This window comes from Cryptomeria japonica, chromosome 7 (assembly GCF_030272615.1).
Source record: "Cryptomeria japonica chromosome 7, Sugi_1.0, whole genome shotgun sequence".
Taxonomy (NCBI): Eukaryota; Viridiplantae; Streptophyta; class Pinopsida; order Cupressales; family Cupressaceae; genus Cryptomeria; species Cryptomeria japonica.
This window is the reverse complement of record NC_081411.1, coordinates 556,186,045-556,212,072: the sequence shown is the minus strand read 5'-3', so window position 1 is coordinate 556,212,072 and position 26,028 is coordinate 556,186,045. Positions and strand designations below refer to the sequence as shown.

At 36.4% G+C, this 26,028-nt stretch overlaps 1 protein-coding gene across 2 annotated transcripts in view; it reads right to left on the bottom strand.

Annotated features, from left to right (window-relative positions):
- The window catches only part of LOC131031155 (probable membrane-associated 30 kDa protein, chloroplastic), a 60,603-nt gene extending 35,845 nt beyond the window's left edge, over positions 1 to 24,758 (bottom strand). The window contains exons 1-6 of one of the 2 annotated variants that reach the window (XM_057962197.2): positions 24,329 to 24,758; positions 17,759 to 17,850; positions 17,497 to 17,607; positions 17,140 to 17,204; positions 16,975 to 17,056; positions 12,502 to 12,576 (exon numbers count right to left, since the gene is read on the bottom strand). In XM_057962197.2, the coding sequence (XP_057818180.1) occupies positions 12,502 to 12,576; positions 16,975 to 17,056; positions 17,140 to 17,204; positions 17,497 to 17,607; positions 17,759 to 17,850; positions 24,329 to 24,533 (630 nt within the window). In that variant the 5' untranslated portion in view covers positions 24,534 to 24,758. The remainder of the gene's footprint in view (positions 1 to 12,501; positions 12,577 to 16,974; positions 17,057 to 17,139; positions 17,205 to 17,496; positions 17,608 to 17,758; positions 17,851 to 24,328) is intronic. The other variant, XM_057962198.2, reaches the window with a different exon arrangement.
- Positions 24,759 to 26,028: the final 1,270 nt, after the last annotated feature.

Sequence of the window (26,028 nt, the reverse complement as noted above, 5' to 3'; positions counted from 1 at the left end):
TTTGAAGAGTCCCTCGTTCTAGTGCCAATTATGTTGATGGTGGTATTAGCACAACCAACATCAAGTAGAACAACAGCTCACTCTACTTCTCTTGAAAAGCAAAGGTTTGGCTCCAAGGTTCCTTTTCAACCAAGTCTGGACTACATTGGAATAGCCAAGTGGCCTATATGATTTGTTTACAAAGGGGCCATTGGTGGTACACATCAATTTGAATGAGATAGACAATCAGATGACTGAGATCTACTTGAACAAAGATTTAATCATTCAAAGCTCCAGTCCTAAATTTTTCTCCACCCATTCCTAATCAAAATAAACTACTCCTAAGGTGCCTTAGCATGTAACCTACATCTAAACTTATTCTAGATTATCCTGTAACAAAAAAAGATCAAAAGATAAACTAGGGTTAAAGAGAAAGAAAGTAGAATAAATGACTGGACAATGATAAGCAACAGTTTATCTCTCAGATCTGAAAGGTCGAATGAAATTCAAATAACCAGTACCATAATGGTTAGTATTCACGCAGCCATCCACAATACCAATGCAAGCATCTAAGAAAAATGTGACACAAGATATTTTAAGTTTCAAGCAATTGAACCACCAAATTCCACACACGTATTCAATACACAACACTATGAAAGCACAATGAAATAGATCTCACAAAGTTGTCCAATTCAGAGAAACAAACTGAAACACATCATCAAAATTGGAGCATCAAAAAAATTGCAGTCATGATCCTTCATCAATTTGAAAACGTTTGTAGAGTACAATATTCAGTAGGATATCCACACTGAAATTCCATAAGTTTGGTAGTCTATAGGATGTCCAACCCTTTACAGATGTCTGCAATGAGGCAATAAATAGCTACCTTGGGCACCAAAAATTCAAAAAGACAAAACTAGTTGGCCTACTTCTAAATTGCGCCTAAGCCCAAAATTTGAAATTTACAAGTTACATATCAAGTCAGCCCTAAAGGCCTTACTAAAATAAAACAACTCATTTGAATTGAGTTGTTACATTTGTCAAAAGATTTATGAGTATATAAATGATCAGTCAAACAAGAAATGTCACGTTGGACATGAGAAATGACCTGAGAAAGAGTTGATAATCTCATTCATATCATTCATATTGGCCCCCTTATGGTACTTAAGCATTATTTAATATGAGAAGATTTACCTTGATCTTGCTCTAAAGCTCTCCAAACTCGGTCAAATCTTCCTGGAACCCCACAGTGCAGCCTTGACTTTCATCAGTTTGTCAATGGCCTGTTCAAATACCTACTAATGAAGAGAGTATGTGAATTATTTTACTATGGTCCTGGGTGAACCAATGAGGAATTCTCTCGAAAGGTACAAGGGAGATTCTAAATAAATTTTTCTAATTTGGCCATTACATTGTCAGCTGAGTCTTTTCTCTTATTAAACTTGGCTATACACTTTTTGAGTGTCCTTATTCTGAGATTGCTAGCCTTCAACCATGCTGACAATAATTCCAGACCATCCTTATCAAAATGCCCAATTGGGCCAACTCAGTAGAAAGCATAGCTCTCATTCTCTGCAAAACTGGGAGGTATTCCTCCCACACTAGAAATTTGTCATCTATCTTTGTTTCAACTTCTACAGCTAAACTTGCCTCATCACTGATGTTCTGACACGCTCTCAATGCTTCCTTTATTACCCTGCTACCAAGAACTTGCAATCCATATCTCCTGTTTGCAGTAATAGGGAGGGTTGCTTCAGGATCTAGATGTTGAGCATCCTTATTCAATGCTGTCAACATTGTAGGAGCACGCACAGCAAAGTCAATAGGTCCTACCAGGCAACTGATATATGAAGTGAGTTGTCCCACCTGAGCCTTTGTTTTTCCTTTGTGTTTTCACCCTTCGTCATCCACTCAAGTATTATGGAAATAGCTAGCTGTAGTTTGTGTTTTTCTTCTTCTTTAGTCTAGAACCCCAGATTGACTTGTTGCATGGTATAATATTCAGGTGTCATTTGTGCTTCAAGCTTGTCTACCGTGGGGGTGGCTATCTAAGCCACTCTAGTACCTTTCTCGTCTATGGATACAATAAAGAGTGTTCTCGCCCTATTTTGACTAGGTTGGGCCTTGAACAACTCTACTCCTCCTGGACATATGTCCCTTGACTCTTCTGAACAACATGGTTGAGCCAAACAGGAAGACTTGAAGTTTCTGTCTGCAGAGGGTGAGAAGGAGAATGAGGAGTCGTCAAAACCACAGTCCTAATAGCATCTTAGGAGCTCTCAGCTTTTTCTTCAAGTGAAGTAGCAATGTTTTGCACCAAGTTATCAAGATTTACAATATTTACGTCATGTCAAAACTCCTATCCACCATCACCCACAGGTTGGTTTTTGGTCCAGTATGAGGGGGTGAAGGTACTGCCATATGCACCATGGAGAATTGTAGGTCAAAATTTCAGTCTTGACAAAAGTGTTCTCAATCATTACAATGCTCACATTTCCTATTCTCGCAAGGAGGTCTCAATTTTCCAGTTGCTGTTACATTTTCAAGTTGTTGACTTTGATAAAAATCAGGCTATAAGTTGTTATTTCCAGACTTGAATAACTGCAAGATTGATCATTTTGAGGTCAGTAAATCAGGAAAAAGCTGATAAATGGTTTCAGTTGAAGAGAATGAATACTTCAACCAGCATAACTCTGATTTGGGGGAAAACCCAGATGATTCCCGCCTGTCATAACTTATTTTTAGCTTGCACACAAGCTGATTTGTGTCTTTTCTTGGAAGGAACCACTCACAACATCAACAATGGAGGTCATCTTGATAAGGTACCTGTTGTAGATTAGACACACTTGATGATCAGATCATTTTTTAAGCTGCCAAAAGTCATTGTTAAAGGAATTGAAAGATACATTTGTCAGCCCAAATTGTTTGACCTATCAAGCATGAGTACTGAACTTGATAGTTGTATGGGATTTTTCAAATCTTGGGAAAAAGTCATCATTCATCTTCAAGTCAAAGAGGAATTTTTGATGAAATGTTTGCTCACATTGCTAGATTCAAGGAGCGAAGCTTACACTTGTGGTATAGTGAGATATGCACATCTTTTTGTCTAGAATCCATATGAGGACAAATTGACTTTCAAAAAGGTGAACAAATTTCAAAGGGAGCATAAAAATATTGCCGACAGTAGTCTTCATAGACATCTTGGCAAGAGAGACGTCATTTGACAAGAGATGGATCCAAACTCTATGAGCATCACAAAATGGTTCATCACGTTGGTAAAATAAAATTGAATGTTTGAAGTTTGTACTTGCCTAAAAATTCAAGATGCAGTATGGTTAGAGAGATATAATGGAATTTGGGAAAATGGTTAATGAGATATGTTCGGAACTTTGATGTTTGCAAAATAAATCAACTAGTTGCAATTGATGAGTTGAGTCAAAGTTCCCACTTGGGGAGGGAGGACTTGTAATGGCCCCATTTTTTATCCATTCCAACATCCTTGTTGTTGGTTGAAAATTTTGTACACTTGGGGAAATATACAAAATTGTGGTTTCAACCACAGCACACGAGTAAAAACTCTCCTAATTAAGGGAAGGCTCCCCCTATCTAACTACAACTTGGAAAATAAAATGGGATGGAACAGCAATCTTTCTTCTTTTTTCAAGAAAGACAATATCCTTTTCTCTTCACAGAAAAGGATAGCGATTGAATAATAGCAGTAACCACTTTCAAGTGAAATAAGAGAAAGGAAATGAAGTTTCCTGAAAGCGCAAAGACTTCCGTCGCTTCCTTCGGGATGGGACAGCAATATCAAGCTCAAAGACTTGACTATTGGAAGTCCTATCTACCCTTTGCTATACTAAATTTTTACAACGAATAAAAGATAACAGCTCAAAGACTGAAATAATCTATTCTTTTAACACAAAGACAAGAATTAATGCAAGCTCAAAGACTTGCTGCTATTTCTTATCAAACAGTAATTTTTCCTCAAGAATAGACGCAAGCTCAAAGACTTGCTGCTCCTTCTAAAGATTTCCTATTTTAATTAATCTTCTCTACTTGCAGCTCAAAGACTTCAAATCAGATTGGACTAAGCTCCTTTAGAAACACTTGGCATAGAAGAAATAAAAGATTCAAACTCAAACATGTAGCTCAAAGACTCAAAACTTGAGTAATCCTTCTTTATTATTCTTCAAAACTTTCAATTCACATACATAAGCTCAAAGACTTCTTGCTGTAAATTTGGCAGAGTTTTTGCTTGTTTTCCAAAAAATAAAAATTACAATGGACCCTCTCTTCTATTTAAAGGAGAGGAGCCTTGAGAAAAAGGTGGGAGGATCCTAACTAACTTGAGAGATTCTCTCAACCACCAAGACTCATTCAATAACTAACTAAGACTTCATTAACTAACTAAGACTTATTCCAACTACAGTCCTAATTGGACACAACTTGTAGTTGTCTTACATGTAATTACAAAAGTGCAAGTAATGTGTAACTTGCGTTTTACAAAAATACTTTTACATGTAACTTGTCAAAACGAAATTACAAATGCATAACTAAAATTATTCCATGTGTCTAAAGACACGACTCTAACTGCATCATCCTTTGTCTGTGATGATCTTCATGTCGCTTCAGGATGATAGAACTTGAAGTATTATAGATTGGTAAAGACATCTTGAACCGGAACGGGAACTTGCATCCTTGTCTTCTTGCTTGGGGTAGTACTAGCTTTTCAAGAGGGAACGGGCTGCCTTCCTCTTTTCATGTCATGACCATCTTTGTCTTGAAAGCATTCTATGCTCTCAACCATGAATTGTTGTTGTATCTCTTCTTTGTATCATCCTTCATTCTTGAAATCTTCTTGCAAAATAAGGCCCATGCCTTAATCCATTGATTTGGTAGATCGTGTGTGCAAACCGGACTGACAAGGGAAGGGATAAATTGATGCAAAAATGGGCTCACAAGTGAATTTCGGGTTTTGGAAGCTGCATTACATGTGTGGGAAAAACAAGAGCATTAACTTGCAAATGTGGGAACAAACATGCAACTTCATATGTGTAATGGGTAACTACAAGTTTGCACTTGTAATTGGACCTTTAAAACTCATTTTCAAGTGTTTTTTGAGTGCATTTTGGACCAATTTCGGGTTCTGGATGGCTGACTGCAGGTAGACTTTAAATAGGGAAAACGAATGAATGTGTGAAATGAGTGGATGAAATGGTATGTACGGATGAGGGAATTGGAAGCGGATAGGTAAAAATGAATTTCAAGAAGATCACTTGGAACTTTGCCAATGCAAAAATGGGAGGAACTTTCAAATTGCAACCCGGATTTCAAAAAAACCCCATTTTGAAAGGATGGGTATTTCTCATCTTTGCAACTTGGAATTTCAACAAAAGATGGTTATATCTTTTATCTGTAAGGGAAGAACAATGATTTTCATCCAACTTGTAATCGGAATTTAAAATCCCGAATACAAGTGAAGAGGGAAAATGGGGAAGAACAATGCAATTCTAAAATTATTTTACAAAAAGGAAAATCTCTCTCACAAAATCTGATTTTTGGGGAAGAACCAACCATTTACAAATTTACAACTAGAAAGGAAAAAACAAGAAAACAAGAAAAAAGAAACAAGAAGAAAATAAATCTTACCTTGCTCCAATGTGAAAATGCCTCTCCAAAAGATAATCAATCTTTGAAATAAAGAAGAATGTCTCTTAAAAAGAAATTAACCGTATTCCAAAACCCTAGCCACGTTTTTGAAAAAATGCTCAAAACTGAAAAACGTGGCAGCAAATGCATGAGAAATGGCATGGAAAATGGCCAAGACTCTTTCTAGCCTCAATACCTTAGCATACCAAGCCAAAACAATTCATAACATTGCTGATTCGTGGCATTTTTAATGAAGAAAAACATGGTTTTTTGGCAAAAACGTGTTTGCTGTTATAAAGCTAAAAACCAGCAATCTTAACCTCCATGTGGCGTGAAAGGTGTTTGAAAATGCATAAAAATAGGGAGGAATCCAAAACACCTTCTATCTCCCAAAAAATCTCCACAAAAATTTGCTAAAAATCCTCAAAAAACATGTTTTTCCTTGCAATTCGGGTTTTTTGGAACAAATAGCAAGTTTAAAATGTATGAAACAATGAAAATCGGGTTTTTTGGAGGATATGACAAGTTTAAAATTTCACTTTTTCAACATGTTAGGCAAAATCGGGATTTTTTGGCCAAATAGCAAGTTTAAAATGTCAAAAATGCACTTTATGAGCAAAATTGGGTTTTTTGGACCAAAGTGCAAGTTTTAAATTGTCACTTTTTCACTTACAAGGCAAAATCGGGATTTTTAAGACAAATAGCAAGTTTAAAATTCACTTTTTCACTTACCAAGCCAAAATCGGGATTTTTTGGACAAATGACAAGTTTAAAAATTGTCAAAAATGCACTTGCAAGGCAAAATCGGGTTTTTTGGAGCAAATTGCAAATTTTAAATACTTGTAAATGGGAAATAAAATCCCTACAACAAGTTATACTTGCTTGCACATATGTAATGGGGATTTAAAATCCCTATTACATGCAAAAACCATTAAAGTAGGGGTTTTTTGACCAAACTGCAAGTTTACTTGCACATATGTAATGGGGATTTAAAATCCCTATTACATGTGAAAACCATTAAAGTAGGGGTTTTTTGACCAAACTGCAAGTTTACTTGCAGTTGAGCCAAAAAATCCCTATTTTAACTAAAAATGACCAAAAAACAATAAAAAGATAAAAACAACAAAGGGGAAATTTAAAATAAATTACAAGTAACATATTTGAAATAAAAGTGCACATGTAATTGGTCAAAAATTCCCCTACAAAGACCAAAACAATGAATATCATTAAAACTTGCAGTTTGAAGAAAATTCTCCACCTGCAGTCGGGATTTTAAAACCCGAAATTGAAAGAAAGACATAGCAAACGAACCCAGAATTTGATGAAATTCGAAACGTAGTTTGAGGATGGACTGAGGATTAAGTCAGTCCAAGGACTAGTCGAAATTCTGCCTCGAGAAGCATGCCATAGAGTAAAATTTTTCTTTTTTTTCACAAAAATTTCATGTAATGGTCCTTCATTTTTTTAAACAAAAATGAGGACAACACTTGTAAACTCCAACTTTTTTGGAGAGAGTGTAATATCCCTTATATTTTTGAGTTTTTACATTCTATTTGAAGAGGATCTAAACTATTTATTTGTTCATGAATACCATTATTCACAATAATTATTAATAGACACAATAAATATTAATTTACAATCAATAATAGTTACTATTAATTATTACTAGACAATAAATATTAATTTGCAATCAACAATAATTACAACTAAGTTTGGATCGATGCATATACAGTGATTCATATATCTTGAATATATACAACAATTCCTATGTGATTCCTATAAGACAATGAAGGATGACAATTTGAAGGTTTGAAAATGAAGGATGGAGAGAATATTGCCACCTATTTTCTTTGCATGGATGAAGTCATAAGTACTATCCGTGGTCTTGGAGAAAAAAATGAGGATGAAATAACTGTTAAGATCTCTCCCCATGAGATTCGATGCAAAAGTTGCCGCCATCAAAGAAATGAAGGATCTAGACACTTCGAAGATGGATGAGTTGCAGGGTATCCTCACCACATACAAAATGAGGACTAAGAAAGGAACAACATCAAAATGAAAAGCCATCTTCATTGCATCAAAAAGGATGAAGAACAAAGGACCACTATCAAGTGAAAGTTCAAGTGATAAGGAAGAAGCTAACTTTATAAGGAGATACAAGAGAGGATCTATCAAGTGCAAAGGTAAGTATACCCTTAAATGTTTTAATTGTGGTAATATAGGTCATTTTTCTGCCAAATGTCTACAGGTTGGAAGTGAGTAGTGAAGAGGAAGACGACTGCAACAAGGCAAAAGGAAAGAAGCACTAGTATAATAAGAAAATGTACACTAGAGGGAAGCATGAGAAAAACAAGAATTTTCAAAGACATAAGAAGAGCCTATATGTTCAAGAAAGTAATAGTTCATCCAAAAAAAGTGATGAAAGCTTCTTCGAAAGAGATAGAGAAGAAATTCTATTTATGGCCATAGAGAAAAAAAAAAGATGAACCAGAATGTTAAGTTTCAATGACTTTCTTTGGTTAGACATATGTGAGAGCATGTTAGTTCCATACTCAAGATACTAAACTCCAAGACTACTTGGCAAACTTGTTTTGGATTCAGCATAAAACTTGGAAAATATTCAGCAATTTTAAAATATATATAGTATATAAATTGACTTTAATGGGTTTTTCTGTTTCTTCCCATTTTTTTGCAGATTCAACATGTGTTCACAGAAAGTGACTCTAAAAGTACTCAATGAGGCTCATAACTATGGTTTGGCATGCCATCATTCAAAAAGCAATTTTCTAATGCTTAATCTGAAGTAAGTTTGTGCTTAGGTTCTCAATGAAATTAACTCCTTGTACTTGTGTAATGAGCAGCATATTCCTTCAGCTTCAACTTCAGGCTCTCTGTTTCTCATTCTATTATAAAATAAAATTCCAACTTTGTTTTCACATAATTTTTCTCTTTGTGACTCAAAACTGTTTGAGTCTTATTGCACATTTCGACTTAGTACTAGCTTCTATTACGCATATTACATTCTGCTACATGCACCAGTCTTCAAAGTGCAAAATCAATATTAAAAAAAGATATGTCAAAACCTTGTAGCATATGAAACAATTACTTCTTAGAAAAACACATATTCTATAAAAACATTCTTGATACTATTATCAAATGACAAAAAAAAAATGGAACTTCTAATATCTCCAACGTAAAATAAAATAACAAAGAGTTGTTTTTTGGGTGTGAATAAAAATTAGTTATAATGACTTTACACAAATTAGAACTAATGGGATGAACCCAAAAAGCACAAACACAATTCTTAATTTCAGTATAGGGCAAAGAAGGCAGAAACAAAAAAGGATTACAAACAGATTAAAATTTCTTAGATTTAACAAGCAATTAATTATGTCAAAACCTGCAAATCTTCACTTCAATGCTTTGTCATTGATGGTGCCTCATCTTGAATGTTCTCACTGTCCAATGCAAAGATACAACTAGTCCCTTGAGGTTTGATTACACAGGTGGCACAACTGCTGTTCCAGTTGTCAATCACAACCTGTCAACAAATCACTTGCCTGAAACAATAAAAACTTGAAATTGTTTTCATCTTCAGCAGGTATATCATCTATATTTCCCATGTCTTCCAAGTAGATTTCTCTAGAAGATATGGAACAATAATATCTACTACAATTCACATTATTTGTTCAGTCTGCACCATCTGTTTTGGTCTGCAAATATTATTTTAATACTTCATTTCCATCTCAAAACTGCATCGATACTCTCAATCAACTTACAGCAACAAATACTTCATTTAAAAGAAGATCAACCTAATGCAGCTCCTGTCACTCTGGGTCATTGATGTTCTCTTCCTCCTATTTTTTCTCATGGTTCTCCTGGTAATAATGTTTCTTGTTCCTACACCTGTTGGGTCTCTTTTGCAGTGCATGGTTTCTATTCCAACTGTGCCTGGTTTTTCTATGCCAGCAGCATCAACTGTGTTAGCATTGAAGCATTCTTATGGTGTTTCAGTTGAGGAACATTCTGTACATCCTTCCCTAAAGCAATCTTTTGCTTCAGTGTTAGGTTAACACAGGAACACCACCTATTTTCCCCAAGACTGTTGCCTGTCTGTAGTGGCATTAGATGTGGATGTGTGGATGAAAGAGTTAAGCATAGTTAAGTGCTCACAAAAGATTCCTAGGCTTGCTCTTAGTGCAGAGGCAGAGGATGAAGAGAAATGCCTTTCAGCTTTGGGTTTGATCTGTGATTCAACTGTTTCTGGCCTTGTTTATCTGAATTGCATGCTTGGATGACCAGGTATTGGAAGCCTGTTTTAAACTATGATGTTAAAATCTTTCTCTGTATGCAAGGATTTTGTATTGTGCTATGTGCTGGGAAAAAAGATAGGGATTTCAAGCTTGACGAAGGGCATCAGTTCTGGGGGAATGCTTAATGAAGCCATAGTATCTGGCTTTCAATCCCCTTAAGTAATTCTTCTCAGTGCTGCCTGCCTGGGTTCAGCTGCCTAATCTACATCTGTAGTTTTGGATTGATTCCAGTCTGGAAGCCATTGGGGATTCTCTTAGCAGTTTATGACCATTTATTTGGAGACTTTCAATTTTACTCATCCGACTTATGCTGCATTCCACAAGGACACATCCCTGGCCTTCAAACCCCTGCCCCCATCCCCAATGACATTTTGGGTACAGCAGGACAGCAAGGGATGTCACCTAGCCATCCCCAAAAATCTTCAAAATTCTAAAACATTTCAGAAATGTGTTGCACTTACAGGAAACACCATGGGGACATTTGGCCATTCCCAAGGCAGCTATGGGCATCTGAGAAATCCCTTGACCATCCCAGGGAGGACCAAACATCCCTGATGCCAAGGCAACTTTTTATAATGGTTTTAAAAATAAATCCTTCATGACATTGAAAAATATATTGTTAACTGTTATATAACTTATATTATTAGCTATGAATCTGAATGCATGATATATTTATTGCATGATATATTTATTACTGCTATACAGCTCTCTCTCTCTCTCTCTCTCTCTCTCTCTCTATATATATATATAAACATACACACACACACACTGCCTGTCCGCCCACCAACCCCAGAAAATCCCTAAAATGTGTCCCGTCATCTCACTGTGCTGAAAACACCATGGCACATAGGACTTACGCTCATATTCAAGTTGAGATGTATTTTTCAGAAGGAGTTCTAGCATAAATCTGGCTCCAAGTTAAAGATCGTATCTGGAAGCATCAGGTGGGTTATGAGTTGGCATTTTTGAAGTGTCATAGAAAATGGCCTCCAGACTGCCATCCCTGAAATGCATCCCCTGCCATCTCGCCATCCCCGTCCCTAAAACACCATGGCACATAGGACTTATGCTCACATCCAAGTTGAGATGTATTTTTCAAAAGGGGTTAAAGCAGAAATCTTGCTCCAAGTTAAGGATTATATCTGAAAGCATCAGGTGGATTATGAGGAGGGAGATTTTAAGTGTCATACCTCTTAAAAAGTTGGCCATATGTCTGATACTTGTTCATGAGGTAAGCAAAAGACTCTTGGTCATGCTACCTGGTGGAAGAATGTTAAACTGCATCATTTTGCTCTCCATAAAGATTCTGGCATTTTTCCTCAGATGGATCCCTTGGCAGCTACTTGGACTTCTCAAATGCCTATAGTTTCTGACTCCTACCCTTCCATCACTATTCCTAGGGATTATTTGGTTATCCTACACTATTTAAAACCTTTTAATAGGGTGCCTCTTTGGCTTTGGAGCTTGCATTGGCATCTCACGAATTGGTGCTTGTATCTGCTGCCCCTCTTGTTCTTTGAACTCCTGTGGTTTCTGTGTGATCTTTTCTACAGCATTTTTTAGATGTGGGACCCTCATTCCCTCTCCCTGTGCCTGGCTCAGTTAGTGAGCCTTTTGAGGCTACACGCCCTTTGCCTCATTCTCAATCTTCAGCTGAAGTACCTTCATCTCCCTTGAAGAAAAATCATCTGCCTAAGTTTTGTCCTTTGCCATTTTATGAGGTTTTGTCTGTGGATTTTCCTTATTTGCATTTTGAGTTTTCTAAGCCTGTGCATTATCTGCTTGACACTCAGGCTTTGGATTCCCCTTCTGATGGTGGAAACTGCCAAAGAGTGTTAGATGACACTCAGGCTTTGGATTTCACATAAGATATCTTTATGTCAGAAAAGGCATCCTCTCAGATGTTCCTGAGAACTTGTTAGAAAAACCAAAAGGCCAGCAAATGGTATGCTGGCTAATTGTGATTGTTCAAATAGTTAATGTAGCGCTTTCTATCTCTTTGAAATGTCTAATTCCTAAGGAAGTGGGCCGAATAGAAGCCACATCTTATCAAGCAAAAAGTTTTCCATAACTCAAAACACATCAACTAATTACTGTGAAACTCGGAATCTGAATATATCTTTCTTTAGTTTTTTACAATATTTCTTACATGATTAAATAAACTCTAACATGTGACCATACACTTTGGTATAAACATTTTCTCTACCACAAAGTTTCTTTATTTAGAATAAAATGTTTCTATTTTAAAGGCAGGAATTACACAGGGATATATGAACACTTTGCGACAAATGTTATTTTATTAAGTGTACAAAGATTTCGCAGAAATGAGTATAACTACAAGTTATGGAGCCCTTGATATAGATCTGCCTCTGCTATATTGAGAAGAAATAAAAGCATGCATACGAAAGAAAGTTAATCAATAGGCAGAAAAATTCTCAGTCTTCGTACTATCTAAATGAAAATTAGTTACAATTACCTAATGTAATTTGTGTTACTTGTAGAAGAGGTCTAATTTCCAAAACATGCTTAACTTGAGAATTTTGAGCAATGAACTTACCCTTGTACTTGATATAAGCTTTTCAACAACACCCTTTTGTTGATCAAGTTGACTCTTCAAGGCATTTGCATTGTCCTGCATTTCATTCACTAATAAGAGACAGAACATGTGTATTTAGAAAATCAATAATGCCTTTGAATGTTTACTCTACAACATATTGCTGGTCAAAATTCACTACATAATGTGGCAGAATGCAGTTGATTTTTAATTTGGGCAGTCTCTGAGAATGTATAAGTATATTCTTGAATAGGTTCATAAATCTGATCAGAACTTTGTCACTGTGAATACTTTCACACTTCTTAGTCCTCCAGTGAAAAAAAAATGCACCCATAGTGAGTAGTGAGCAGATGTACCCTACAAGCAGATTTTTATGACTACTAATGCAAAACATGACAATGGTACGTTCCACTGGATGAAAACAACTCTTAACATAGATATAAAAGAACTATTAAAATATATCAGCAGCAACAGATAATAATTGAAGCACTTAATATGCATCCATTTGAAAACATGCTTGAATAAAATATTCAACCCAAATATGTCGGCAACTGTCTCTTTCCATCAATATTACATTCTGACATGAAAATAGTTCAAATTTTCACACAGACGTTTCCAAAAGCCTTTCTCCAGATAATGAAAAACTTATTTGCTTATCAATAAAGTTATGACTTTGACTCACTAAATTGTGTTGGCTGAGTTATTAAATATTCTGTTTCACAGTCCCTGGCATTTATCCTCAGACTCCACTATCACAACACATTCTCAAGAAAATGTGGAAGGAGAGTCAAAATCATAGCAAGGACTTTGGGACAAAGCAGTTACTGGAATAGTACGCTTATGAGGAATCTTTAGACATAGTTGAATCTATGTCACAAGTTTCCAATTCATGTTCATGTTCAGCAACAATAAAATTTGGAAGAAGTTCGACAAGGAGAATAAAATTCAAAACAAAAATTGTGATTAAATTCACCTTATATAATTAAAATTTGATTTAAAAAAAATATATAAATAATAAATCTATAAAAATAAAATTATTAGCCAATAGGGTATATTATGGGCTGTGTTTCAGCTGAAATCATGTCTCACGCTGGAAACAGGTTGCCCTTAAACAATTTTAAGGTAGTTGTTGGCTGTTGCAGTGGACACAATGAATTGATATTCTACTGCATTAAATATTGCTGAAGTAAATCAAGATCAATTCTGTTGATGTGTATACCGTGAGCTGTTTCGAGAAAATGCAATCAATCTTGGTAAATATTTGATTTTGTTTGATCTGTTCTCAGATATTTTATTTACTTCTAATTTTTTGCTTAAATGCAGGCATCGCCACCTAGAATATCTATAAATAGAGTGCATAATGTACAGATAAATCCACAACAGTTGCAGACTATCCAGGAGTGGTTCTGTGTGTATTGCATTACACTTGGGGTCTATAAGGAAGAATTATTTGTTTAAATTCTTAAATGTCTTTGGAGTCTGCTCTGGGTCCTCTGGATGATTTTTTGGCAAAAGAAAGTCACCAGCTATGCAGGATAGCCCTGTTTGTAGAGCCATCTCCAATTTGCCTAAAAGGGTTTCTTTCTTTGATAAATTATTTTTTGGTTGCCTGTAAAATTTGAATTATGGACTGTATACAACACCATTTGGTTTGGCTTGGGGGCTAATGCCTTGGGTGGAGGCATGCTCTTCTGAGGAAGCCTCTTTGGTACAATAGGAGGTACCTTCTTGGAATAGAATTTCTCCTTAGCCACCGAATCCTCCAAGTTCAGAGGTCTCCTAATAGCTTCTTGCAATGCATTCAGATCAAATGCTCTTACCTATTCTTCGAGGGGTTCAGATAGACCGTCTACGAAAAGGACTACGAACCTCCTTTCAGTCACATCTGGAACTATCGCTGAAAGACTCTGAAATTCTACTACATAGTCTTCCACTGTGCCTTCTTGCTTCAGCTGTGCTAGGTCTCTAAAATGAATCTCTAGATCCTTCCTTTCAAATCTCTCTATCAATCTCTGGCTCAAGTCTTCTAAGGTAGTGATTGAATCATACCTTTGGGTCATCATGCCATGATACCACCATTCATGAGCGACTCCCTCAAGATGCAAGGTGGTAAACTTGATGGGCTCTTCTTCGAACATCAAATTCAAAGATGGGTATGCGTCCAATTTCTACAACCAAGCTCTTGCTGAACAAACATCAGATCCATCAAAGGTGGGAATGGTGATCTTCACCAAGTGGTGTAGAATGTCCTTTTGGTGCTGCTCATCATACCTTCTCTCCTATGCCCATTCCTTGTCTTCATCTCATACTATTTTGTAAAGGACGTCTCTTCACATGGCAGCACTCAGGGCATTGTATTCATCATAAAGTCATCATTTCATCTCCTTGGTTGGGTTGCTCTTTTTCCATGGGCGTTGCCCGTTCCTTTTCCAGAAATTTGGCTCTAAAGGTTCTTGGATTTGGATTAGCTGAGACCCTATCACCACCAAAGCTGCTCCCTTTGATACCATTTTGAATAGGTCTACCAGCACTCAGCTGCTGGTTCAGTCCTCTTAGGAGCTGAACCATATCAACCATGGTGTCCCTCATGTTACCCTGAAACTCCTTGCTCTCCTTGATGAATTCTCAAGAGTTGTCTTCATCTTTGTCACCCATGGCAGCCTCTTTCCTCTTTTCTGTTTGCTGATACCTCACCCGTTTGTCAGTAACACTCATGAATTTGCGTACACATAGGATGGCAGGATGCCAATCTCTGATACCAATGTAATGTTCCTCTAAGGTTTTCAGATCTTATAAGCAAATATAGAGAATTCTGATCACACCGTTTGCTATTAAAATTAGACAATGTTGTCGCTCAAATAACCCTAGGGTTTGGCCAAGATCCAATCAAGATCATAGGGATAAATTTACTGCTAAGTATGTCGCCAATAAACCATAGATCTATAAGAAATTATCAATTTAGGACAACGTACATCAACAAGACACTCAAGTGATGCCGCATTCCATTAATGAATAGTAGGGAAGACAAACTGGGCGCTAGCCCTCTTACAGTTCAACTATTTTCTGTTCAAATCCTACAGCAGATACCATGCCTGAACAATTCCAAGATGTGCTTTCTATTTGCTGCCTTTGTCCACAGAGACAATTAGAGTGGAATGTCAATTGGTATTGCCCCTCAGAATCTATAAAGAGCTCCTCACAAACAATCGTCCTGCTATGCTACCTATGATGCCCAGATCTGGAGCTACAGATCACCCAGCACCTCACAATGGGGTGGCAAACTGGTAATAGGGCTTGTGTGATGATCAACACCTTTTTCCTTCAATGCGCAAGGTGTAGGATTGATGAACCTCCTAATTGCCTTGACATGAGTTAATAATGCCATTAAAGAAAATGTTTTTATAAGCCAAAAATGTAAATAAATTTAATTAAGCACCATGTTTTTATATGCATATATACATATATGTATACACACACACACACACACATATATATAGTAGTGTTGAAAAACACTATTTTCCCACTCTAGTTCAAATTTTGAATTAGGGACAGATGCGGACATGACACTGGACCAACCTCCAAGCATACAGACTTCACTAACTTTTCCAGCTTCAAGTTATAATTGACAATTCAGGAACAACTGGATTCGTAAACAATGCTTCACATGGTGCTTAATTAAATTTATTTACATTTTTGGCTTATAAAAACATTTTCTTTAATGGCATTATTAACTCGTGTACAGTATTGACATCAGGCTCGGTACAACAAGTAACTAAATCTCTGACAAAGCTTTGGCCACACAGAAAATCTTGATGCAATTGTGGTTTGCAAAGAGCCAGTATCTTACTCTTATATTTATTACCAAAGAAAAGAGAGACAATCTTGTCGAATCTTTTGCTGCTACAAATAAAGATGGGGTCAAATCAAGAAATCATAAGTTACGCAATTGAAAGCTAATAAGCAGATTCTTGAACATTCAATACAGTTTGTTTTCCACATACAATGTATAACAAAGCACTCTGAAAGTGTTCCTCTATTCAGTAACAAAGGAGTTCAATAGTGCAGAACAATACATCAGTTCTTACAATTTTTGAATTATGCAAGTAGTTTAATAGATAATAAAAATCATCGAAATTGTGAAACGTAGCCATCATTTCCCTTGAATCAATGTTTACACCATACATGTTTGTCGTATGTGGTCATGACAGACCTGAAGTTAATAGGGGTTGACTGCTATTTTGTCATTCATGGAAATGGGTGGACTAAAAGGATGATAAATAGCTTGCTCATGCCATTCTTTTCAAAAGCATACTTGTAACTTATTCCTTTCACCACTTTTGGAATTAAAGAAAGAATGTACCTTGCAAATGTACAACTTTAAAATTCATATATTGAATTACACAAGCTGGCAAAGCCAATATATTCATAATTTGTAAATTGAAAAGTTGATATAAAGTTTAACACTTAGAAAGTTACCTCCAAGGCTTTGCGACGGACCAGAGCCTCACGTGCAAGATTGTCATCTCCTTTCTCTAATGCAAGTTTGGCTCTACGGTACCTTTTTGTAAAATAAATAACTCAGCACCGTGAATATTGATGTACTCATATATTCTAGACCAAAGGTTGGCAACAGAAACTCACCAATCATCTGCAGATTGCTTTGCAGTTTTATATCTGTTCTCCAACTGTTTTTGAGATGCTAATACCTTTACAATTACATTTTCATTAGAATATAGATATAAGATACTCTATGGCTAGTATTGATAAATTGAAAATAGTAAACAGTTATAACCAAAGGGTATCTTCCTCAAAGTTTTATTGCTACAATGTTCTATAAATATTAATTCCAATACTCTTCACCAAGCTTATTCATCAGAATCAGAATACCATAAAAAAATTCTTAATCACTGCTATTGAAATAACCTTGCTTATAACAGTTTGCACTTTGCACCATAGGAGGTTTCCACATAAACCTGTGAATCAAAGATAAAACAAAACCTGTGCAGACGCTTGACGCATCTTTGTCAAATCAGTATTCATTTCTTCAACAGTCTGGTCCAAAATCTTTTCGGGGTCCTCTACACTGCTTAGTATTGCATTTGCATATGACTGTTAACCAAAGATGAAAAGAAAGTGACTGTATAGAAAGACATTCTAAATAAATGTAAAAAAAGTAATAAAAAGTAATCATCTCTCAAGAGTCATTATCAATTGTGTTGCTAAAAATTGATTTTGTGAAGCCCTTCCTCTCCCTTTATACCTTTACAAGCCTGACAACACGCTCAAAGATGTTCATTTGAGCACCTCCACCACCAGTTGAGACATCTTGGACTGATGGTAACCTAAGTGTCACTAAACATGAAAGCAACATTAATGATTTTACACTGATCTGTTATAGAACTAGACTTCATAAAATTTATTTATAATTAGTAATTACTATACATACATTAAGGAGAGTTAGTAGGGGAATGGCAAAGAAGATAAAGAAAAAGAAAATAAAATCCCTTGAACCTTTTTAAATTTTCACTAAAGCAAACAAGAATACACAAAGAGAAGCAAACAAGAATGGATTAATGAAATTCCATTGTCTGGTATGCCACTCACAGGGAAGGTTAATGTCCAATGTCAAAGAGACGTACACAGTCTACCACCCTCCTAAAATTAATACAGTGGAGAATGATATATTATTTACTTCTAATGAGAAAAGCAATCTTGGATAGGGTCCAATATGGACTCCATATCTTCTCTCAATGTTTCATTTATTCATGTACCATTTGTCAGTGATAGTAATAAAAATATATCTTCTTTTGAGTCTTTTTCTTGAAAAGGAACCCTTGCATACAGGTGCTGCACTTGGCTGCAAACAATCCTTCCCCTATGCTACTATCAATATTTTCCAGCTCTGAATCCTTAAAAGTACTTAATCTAACTAGCCTAAGGTTTCCTTTGCCACCTTCTCAGTCAAATTATTGTAGCTGGCATTCTTAATGATGACTACAAACTGATGACTTATTATTCTTTTGCCACCTTTTAGGTCAGATTATTGTGGTTAAGGACAACGTGACTGAATATGACTGGCACAGATCATCCATCCTGGTAGTACTAAAGGGAAACAAACTTTCAGTTGTTTGGAAGGGCATTCCCTTCCCACAGAAAAAGAGCTGTGGTGCAGATGGTGATCACAAGCATGGACGCAAAAAAAGAGTATGCCAGGGTGGTGAATCCTGCTACAGCAGAGGAGGCACTAACTGAGCATGGTTATCTGGTAAGAAATAACATGGCTGCTGTGATGGAGATCTCTTTTGATGCTGACATGGCAGAGGATGGACTCAAGGGCAACCCTGTCAAGCCTGGGGGTAACAGGACTGTTACCTTTTGACATGTCACTGGTGATGGCTTCGGCAATTGAAGCCATGGCAGACACTATGGACCTATCCTCACACTAGGATGAATATTCAGAATATTGTATTTGGTTTCTGGTTTCTTTTTCTTCATGCCTGGTAGTATGTAATGAAATCAAGGCCACAATAACTATTTTCTTGATGAACGTACACTATGCAATTTTTTGTACTTGTGACCAGTGGACCTTGTGTCAAAGCTGCAGCCCCTTGGGATATTTTTTGTAATTTCATTTTTTACTTCAGACAAGGATTCCTGATAAAATCCCTACAGGAATGATTTCCCTTTGCATGACTGATTCATTCTTACACGATTTTATTTTATTTTTGGATAACTTGTTTATTATTGCATGAATGATTTCAAGTTGTTGATGTAATACTTACTTCACCTTGAATATGTTTCTATCCTAAGTGTGATATTGCACCTATTTAATAAGTTTTGGTATAATTAGGATATTTAATTATTCTCACCTAATGAGCTAAAAAAGACATGTGTATACCTTGACATGAGGTAAACAAGTGCCACCACTACCTCATTAATCCTTGACTGGTGGTAGTTGGGTGCCACCTCTATTTAGTCAAGGCCACCTTTGCCTTAATCGAGTGAACTAATCCACTGACTGGTAGTTCATCTCTTGACTTCATAGTTAGACTGAGTTAACTAATCCATTGATTATCAGTTAAACACATGACCAGTAGACATGTCATCTCCTTCGGGCATGCATCCAGGTGGCCTATTTATGTACTTCATCCATTCATTTGATGGTTGATTTTAATTGATTCGATCTCATTATTGATTCCCTCTATTTTGGAATAGCCTTCATCATTGTGTATTGCATTATTTGTTTTGTGTTCGCAGCTATTGTAACTTTCTTCATGTACCCAAATTCAGGCTTGTAAAATTGAATTCCCACGAATCTAACATAGTATCAAAACTCTGTTGGTGTTTGGTGTTTGGAGTTTGGAGTTTCTGTTTAGGAAAGAGGGTTTCATCTGGGGCTTCGCATCAGTGATTCTTGGATCAGATCAAAGCACACCATTATTTTCAGGGTAGCCAAGAAACAAAGGTTTCTCTTTCGTTTCATCCAAATTGGACACTCAGACATTTTATTTCAGTTTTTGGTTGCATGTATTTTTGGTGTTTTTCATGAAAAGCATAGTTTTTGACGCACCTCTGCACAGAATGGACCTTACCACTGCATCTAAAAGAGATCAAAACACATAAATCCATATAAAGTTTGTCCAATTTGGACAAATTTGCTGAAAAGGCTAAAACAATTTAGCAAGTGAGGTTGCATGGCCTGCCTGCATTGGTTGATGCAAGTCTGATTTTTTTAATTACAAAATATTAAGTATCTGTTTTTTTTTTAAATTGATTTGAAAAAAATACAAATCAGTCTTTTAAAAGCACTTAGCACTTTGTGTATCCAGGGACTACGGGGTACCATAGGGGTCCTAAACCCCACTACCACTACTTGCCACATGGTAAGCACAGCGGGAGCAGTTAAGGCCCGTGCCCCCCTCCCCATTGATCTTTAGAACCGCTGCCAGCTTATTGAAATTTGTAGCCAATGACAGGTGTTCTGGCAACCACCTAACAGACACTGTGGCTCCACCACACAATCAGCCACCTTTGCTGCTCACCTCAGCCAATATACCACCTGAGCGAGACCCACGCTCCACACCAAACCAATAGGGTGCTTTCAATGCAAATTTCAATTTTGAAGGGTAACTTTGGGAAGCCATATCTTCATCATATGGAGGTTGTTTTTAATGCAATTTTTCTTTGAAATGGGCTATTTTTCCATGCCCTTCATATTGTTGTAGTCAGTTTCTGCTTAAAACTCCCAGATTTTTCATATAATCAATTTTCTCACATAAATTGCTTCGCAATTGCAATATTTTGGACTTCCAAGCCTCGTAACTTTCACAAACGAACTTGAATTTGAGTCTTGTATTTTTTTTTAAGTGGATATTTTTTCCAAGCACAACATCATGGTGTTGGCTATTTGTTTTTATGTTGTTAGTTGACTGTACTTTCACCTTTCTGGTCCATATCAGACAATGTGAAACTCTAAAAATCAGCTAAACTTTGTAATTGCATTAATATATAAAGTTCCAACCATTGTAACATGCTTAGGGTGTCTAATTTGAGCTATTTGGAGGAGGAGGGGGCTTTATGCAAATGCCCTCAACTTATAAAGGGACATCATATCATGTACTTGTCTTTTGGGGGGGCTTACATATGGACATTTTGTAATCATGAACAACAATAAAGTTTCATCTTGGGGGGCTTCAAATAAAGGCTTCCAATGTTTCTACACAGCAAGGCATAATAAGGGATGCGCACTGTTGCCAAATGGCATGCATTATGGTTCCACCTCCATCATTGATGATGGCTCACATTGTGTTGCATCAACTATTCTAGATCCTCCTGTCTCTCCACCACATCATGCTTACAATTTGACACACCTCGATTCACATCAGTTTGCATCTCCAATGGAGAGCCATTATTATATGGTAAATGGTCCAAAATCTTGCATCTGATTCACATCAGTTCAAATCTCAGATTAAGAGCTTAAGGTAAATGATCTTGAATCTTGCATCTGATTCACATTGGTTCACATCTCAAATTGAGAGCCATTCATTATGATAAATGTTTCTGAATCTTGTATCTAATTCATATCAGATCACATCTCAAATTGAGAGCCATTCATTATGGTTAATATTCTCAAATCTTCATGGTACTTGATTCCATTGATTGATTCCGATCACTTCAACACCAACATCGAGGTACACAAACAACTTCCAAATTCATTCATTCACCTTCATCTCCCTGGGTTGGAGTTTTTCCTACGAGCTTTCACTTTCCCTATTTTTAGGGGTTTTTCTCATTGTACATGGGTACCTAATCAGGCCTAGTTGTCAAGACCCATTTCTCATCCCTCATAAGTTACACATGGGGCAATGTTGGTGTAATATTTACTTCACCTTGGATATGTTTCTTTCCTAAGTGTGATATTGCATCTATTTAATAAGTTTACTTTGGATAATTAGAATACTTAATTATTTTCACCTAAGAAGCCAATAAAGACATACGTATACCTTAACTTGAGGTACATAAGTGCCACCCTACTTCATCAATCCTTGATTAGTGGTAATTAGGTGCCACCTCTATCTTAGTCAAGTTGAGTGAATTGATCCATTGATTGGGGCAATTCAACTCTTGAATTCATAGTTAGACTGAGTCAATTGATCCACTAATTGGCAATTAAATTCATGGCCACTGAACATGTCATCTCCTTGAGTCATGCATCTAGGTGGGCTAATTATATGTACTTTGACCATTCATTTGATGGTTGCTTTGGTTAATTTGATTCGATTATTGATTTCCTCTATTTTGGAATAGCTCGGTTGTTGCATATTGCATCATTTTTTTCATGATTGCCACTATTGTAATTTTCTTTACCTAGATTTGGGCTTGTGGTATTAGATTCCCACCAAACATTACATAAGTTACCTAACTAACTATTTCTGCACAACTATAAACAGACACAAATGCTCAACAGTCATCAGGTTTCCTTTAATTGATTTTCACCAAAAGCAATTGTAGTGCTAAATGCTGAAGATTTTCCCAACCTTTTCAAAAACTACTTAATAATTTCTCCTTCTTTTGGTAAATACTACCTCTTAGATAAGATGGGCCAAGGACAATATCAAAGTGCATCCTTAGGAAGAAGTCATGAAAGCAACACAAATTTTCTAGATCTGTGAGAGCTTCCATTATTTTTGGTCCATGTTCCTTGTTCTAATTGAGAAAAGAACAATTTCTCCAGCTTTTAATGGCAATTTTGATCAGTAAAAAGTTCAGTTGACTTCAATATTGAGACACATTTTAGAAGGCACGTGAAGAACAGTGCAGGCATCAGAAGTGGGAAAGATGGTGAAAAATGAAGTATTCCAGGCCTTTGTGTGAAACCACCAGCTTTGCCAGGCAGTGGTTACATAACAATTGTAAAATCACCCCATTGGTTTCAGCCAAAAGCAGCAGTTTCATCCCTGCACAAAGTGGTGGTTTCATGATGTGTTCTGATACTAAACCCAAGAACACTTTGAATTCCTCCTCCAAACGGTTTCTAATGACTTCTGAGACCCCTAATCTATATAACAGTTGTAAACACCACAAGAGGCCTCACAGAAATTTAGATTGTATTCAAGTGGATTTTAGTAAAGTCCATATTCAATAAACTATCATAAGCAAAGAACATGACTGAAGGTGTGTAATAGAGAGCTGTTGTAAAGATGTTAGGGACTGAAATAAGTGGATTTCAGGTTAATTGTGTGCCCAAAAGGCCTACGATTGTACTTCCCTTTTAACATAGTGGATAAGCGAGTGTTTTGGCTCACATCTGTTGGAGTTTCTCCCAGAAATCGGTTTTCTCTGGGATAAGTCCATGTGTCTTCTATTTGTGGTGTTTGTTGTTCTTAATTTCCTTCAAATTCATTGTTATTTTAGTTGCCTAGAAAGTGCAGTTCATTAATCCTTCATTACGATCTGTACGTGATGACTGTTTGTAAGACATATAGCTTTATCTAGTTCATAATTTGTCCTAGAAAAGAAATTAGATGAATAATAATTCCACAATGGTAAATTGTTTCACCAGCCACACGACCAACTGAAAGACGGCATACAAACAAAGATAGTAGGTATGTTCCATGTTGCTTTCTCCTTATGGTCCCTTCTCTTATGAGAAATATCCTCAACAACAATCTGTTCACCGGGATGAAGATGAGCCAAGGCAGTTGTACTACTGTGTGACAGCTATAGGAGATTAATTAATGGAATAATTACATCCTAAGAAAGTAATAATTGCATTTAAGAATAGCCCTAGCATTGTAAGGCTTCCCTGAAGATATGCCTCTCTTAATTTGAAGGTTCTACACTAGAGGATAGACAAAAGGATAGATATATGGTCCATTCCAGGAAATCGTTAGAAAAGATAGAGGCCTTAATGATAGTCCTTACAAACATGACATTGACAATGAATATGTTGCTGAAAGTTTACTCAATTGTTGCAGTAAACATCCTCTTGCAACTTCTATTAAAATGCTTTTCCACCTAAAACAGTTTGTTTTGCATGGACCTTATTGAGAAGCTGACAAAATTGTTAGAAACCTGGAGTAATCCAGTAGTACAGACTGATTTTGCTGTAGCTAAATAAAGAATTGAAGGTGTGGCAAACGATGTGGTTAGGAAACCATTTATGAACAAGCTTGAAGATCTGGTTGGGCCGCAACATTAACGAATTGTGCACAAAACTGTTAAAAGTGTCGGAATTTTGATCTTTGTTAAATGGGTACTATCGAACACAAAGGGTATTGAATAGACACTACATAGAAAGAAATGGAAGAGTAATGAAAGGAACAAGTACCTGTTCCAGATAAAAATATGGACTTGAAGATAGGGCCGGAGAGACGAACGCCGGGACGAGAGACCGAATAACCTTTGGGAGGGCCCCTCCTCTTCGGAAAGGATACAGAACTTATTCTATATGGTGCCTGAGATTGAGAATGAGATGGTACGCCCACCGTGCTCAAATTCATAGCTTGGGCAAATGCAACCACTGAGCCTGTCATCGTGCTGTTTGTTGGCCCTCTGCTACGCTGCCTGTACTTCCAAATGAAGGTATCGAAAGCTAAATGCGGCCGAGGATCAGAAGAGATGATATCATTTCATTGGTGGGTTTAAAAGCAAATGGTGATACGACTAGATTAGCCCTCCTGCTGATTTGGAGATCCACGTGTAGTACACCCACAGACACATTCATTAGCAGAGATGATTTGATGCCATCTAGGCATTTTTCATTTTACCCTTATTTTCATCTTTGCATGAAGGCGTGTCCACAATCAAGGATATGTTATTTTCTTTGTGAACCCCATATGTGTTCTATTTCCGTATGTATTCTATTTACTCTATTAAAATAGAATTTTTTTAAATACTTTTCTTAAATTAATTAAAAAGATAATAGTATAATATTATAGAAAATTGGAACGTCAAAAGTAATTTTGTAAAGTATAAACGAGATCAAAGTCTAAATGAAAGATAATAATTTGAAGGGGTAACTTCAAACACAACATAAAAAACTAAGCAATTAATGTAATTTAAAAAGAAGAGAGTTTTTTATCATTAAGTTTCTTTGAGCATCATTGAGGGTAGATTAGCATTAACCAACTCACACTTAGTGATTACACCCTCTTTTTCAAGAGTGTCCTTCAAAATTGTTGAGCATGCATTGGAAAAAATATTAGCTCTAGCAAAGGAACCTACCCAAAGTTTGGTCAACCAAGAGCACCAAGCTCATGAGAAGAGGCAAAATGGGGTCTTGAGGTATAGAGCCAATTGTGAGAGGCACTAGCTTTTTCTTGGGTGGGCTAAGAGTTGCAAACTAGGAACCATGGTCTCTTAAATAATATATTGGTTGTGACCTCTGTTGAGAAAATAGGTGTTGTACACCTTGTATAATGTTATGTAATTGTATTATTTTATTTATCATGTGAGTTGCACAGGGATGTGTAACGTGTAGAGATTCCATAGGAATATTCTCAAGGCCACTTTGATGTTGTATTGTAACATTGTATATGATATTGAAATTATTAAATATTGGGAAAAGATAATTAATAATGAAAAACCTTAGTACCAAATATTAAATGTGGGGTCAATGGTTAAGTAGTCCATGGTTTTAGCACATGGCTTTGATGTAATACCACTTGGTGGTTTTGTGGGAGCTTAACTCTATAAAAGCAACCACAAGGTAGTTGTTTAAGGTTGGCAAGTAAGCAGATTAGTCAAGTTACCATTTGTGGAGGTTGGAAGAATGGCATGGGATGTGTGCTTACATGTTTTTTTACATGAAGTCCTTGTAGGTGGCTTGTGGTTCAAGACTTTCATGGATGTATTGTAATGTTGCATTATTAAATAATACATGGATTATGAATGCTTTTGGAGATTGGATTTTTCGCTCATGAGGGTTTTCTCAAGGTATATATCGTGTCATCTTTGATGGGTATGTTATATATTCGTTTGCATAAGGATTCTAAGCACTTATTGCATTGATTTCTCATTTAGGTTATG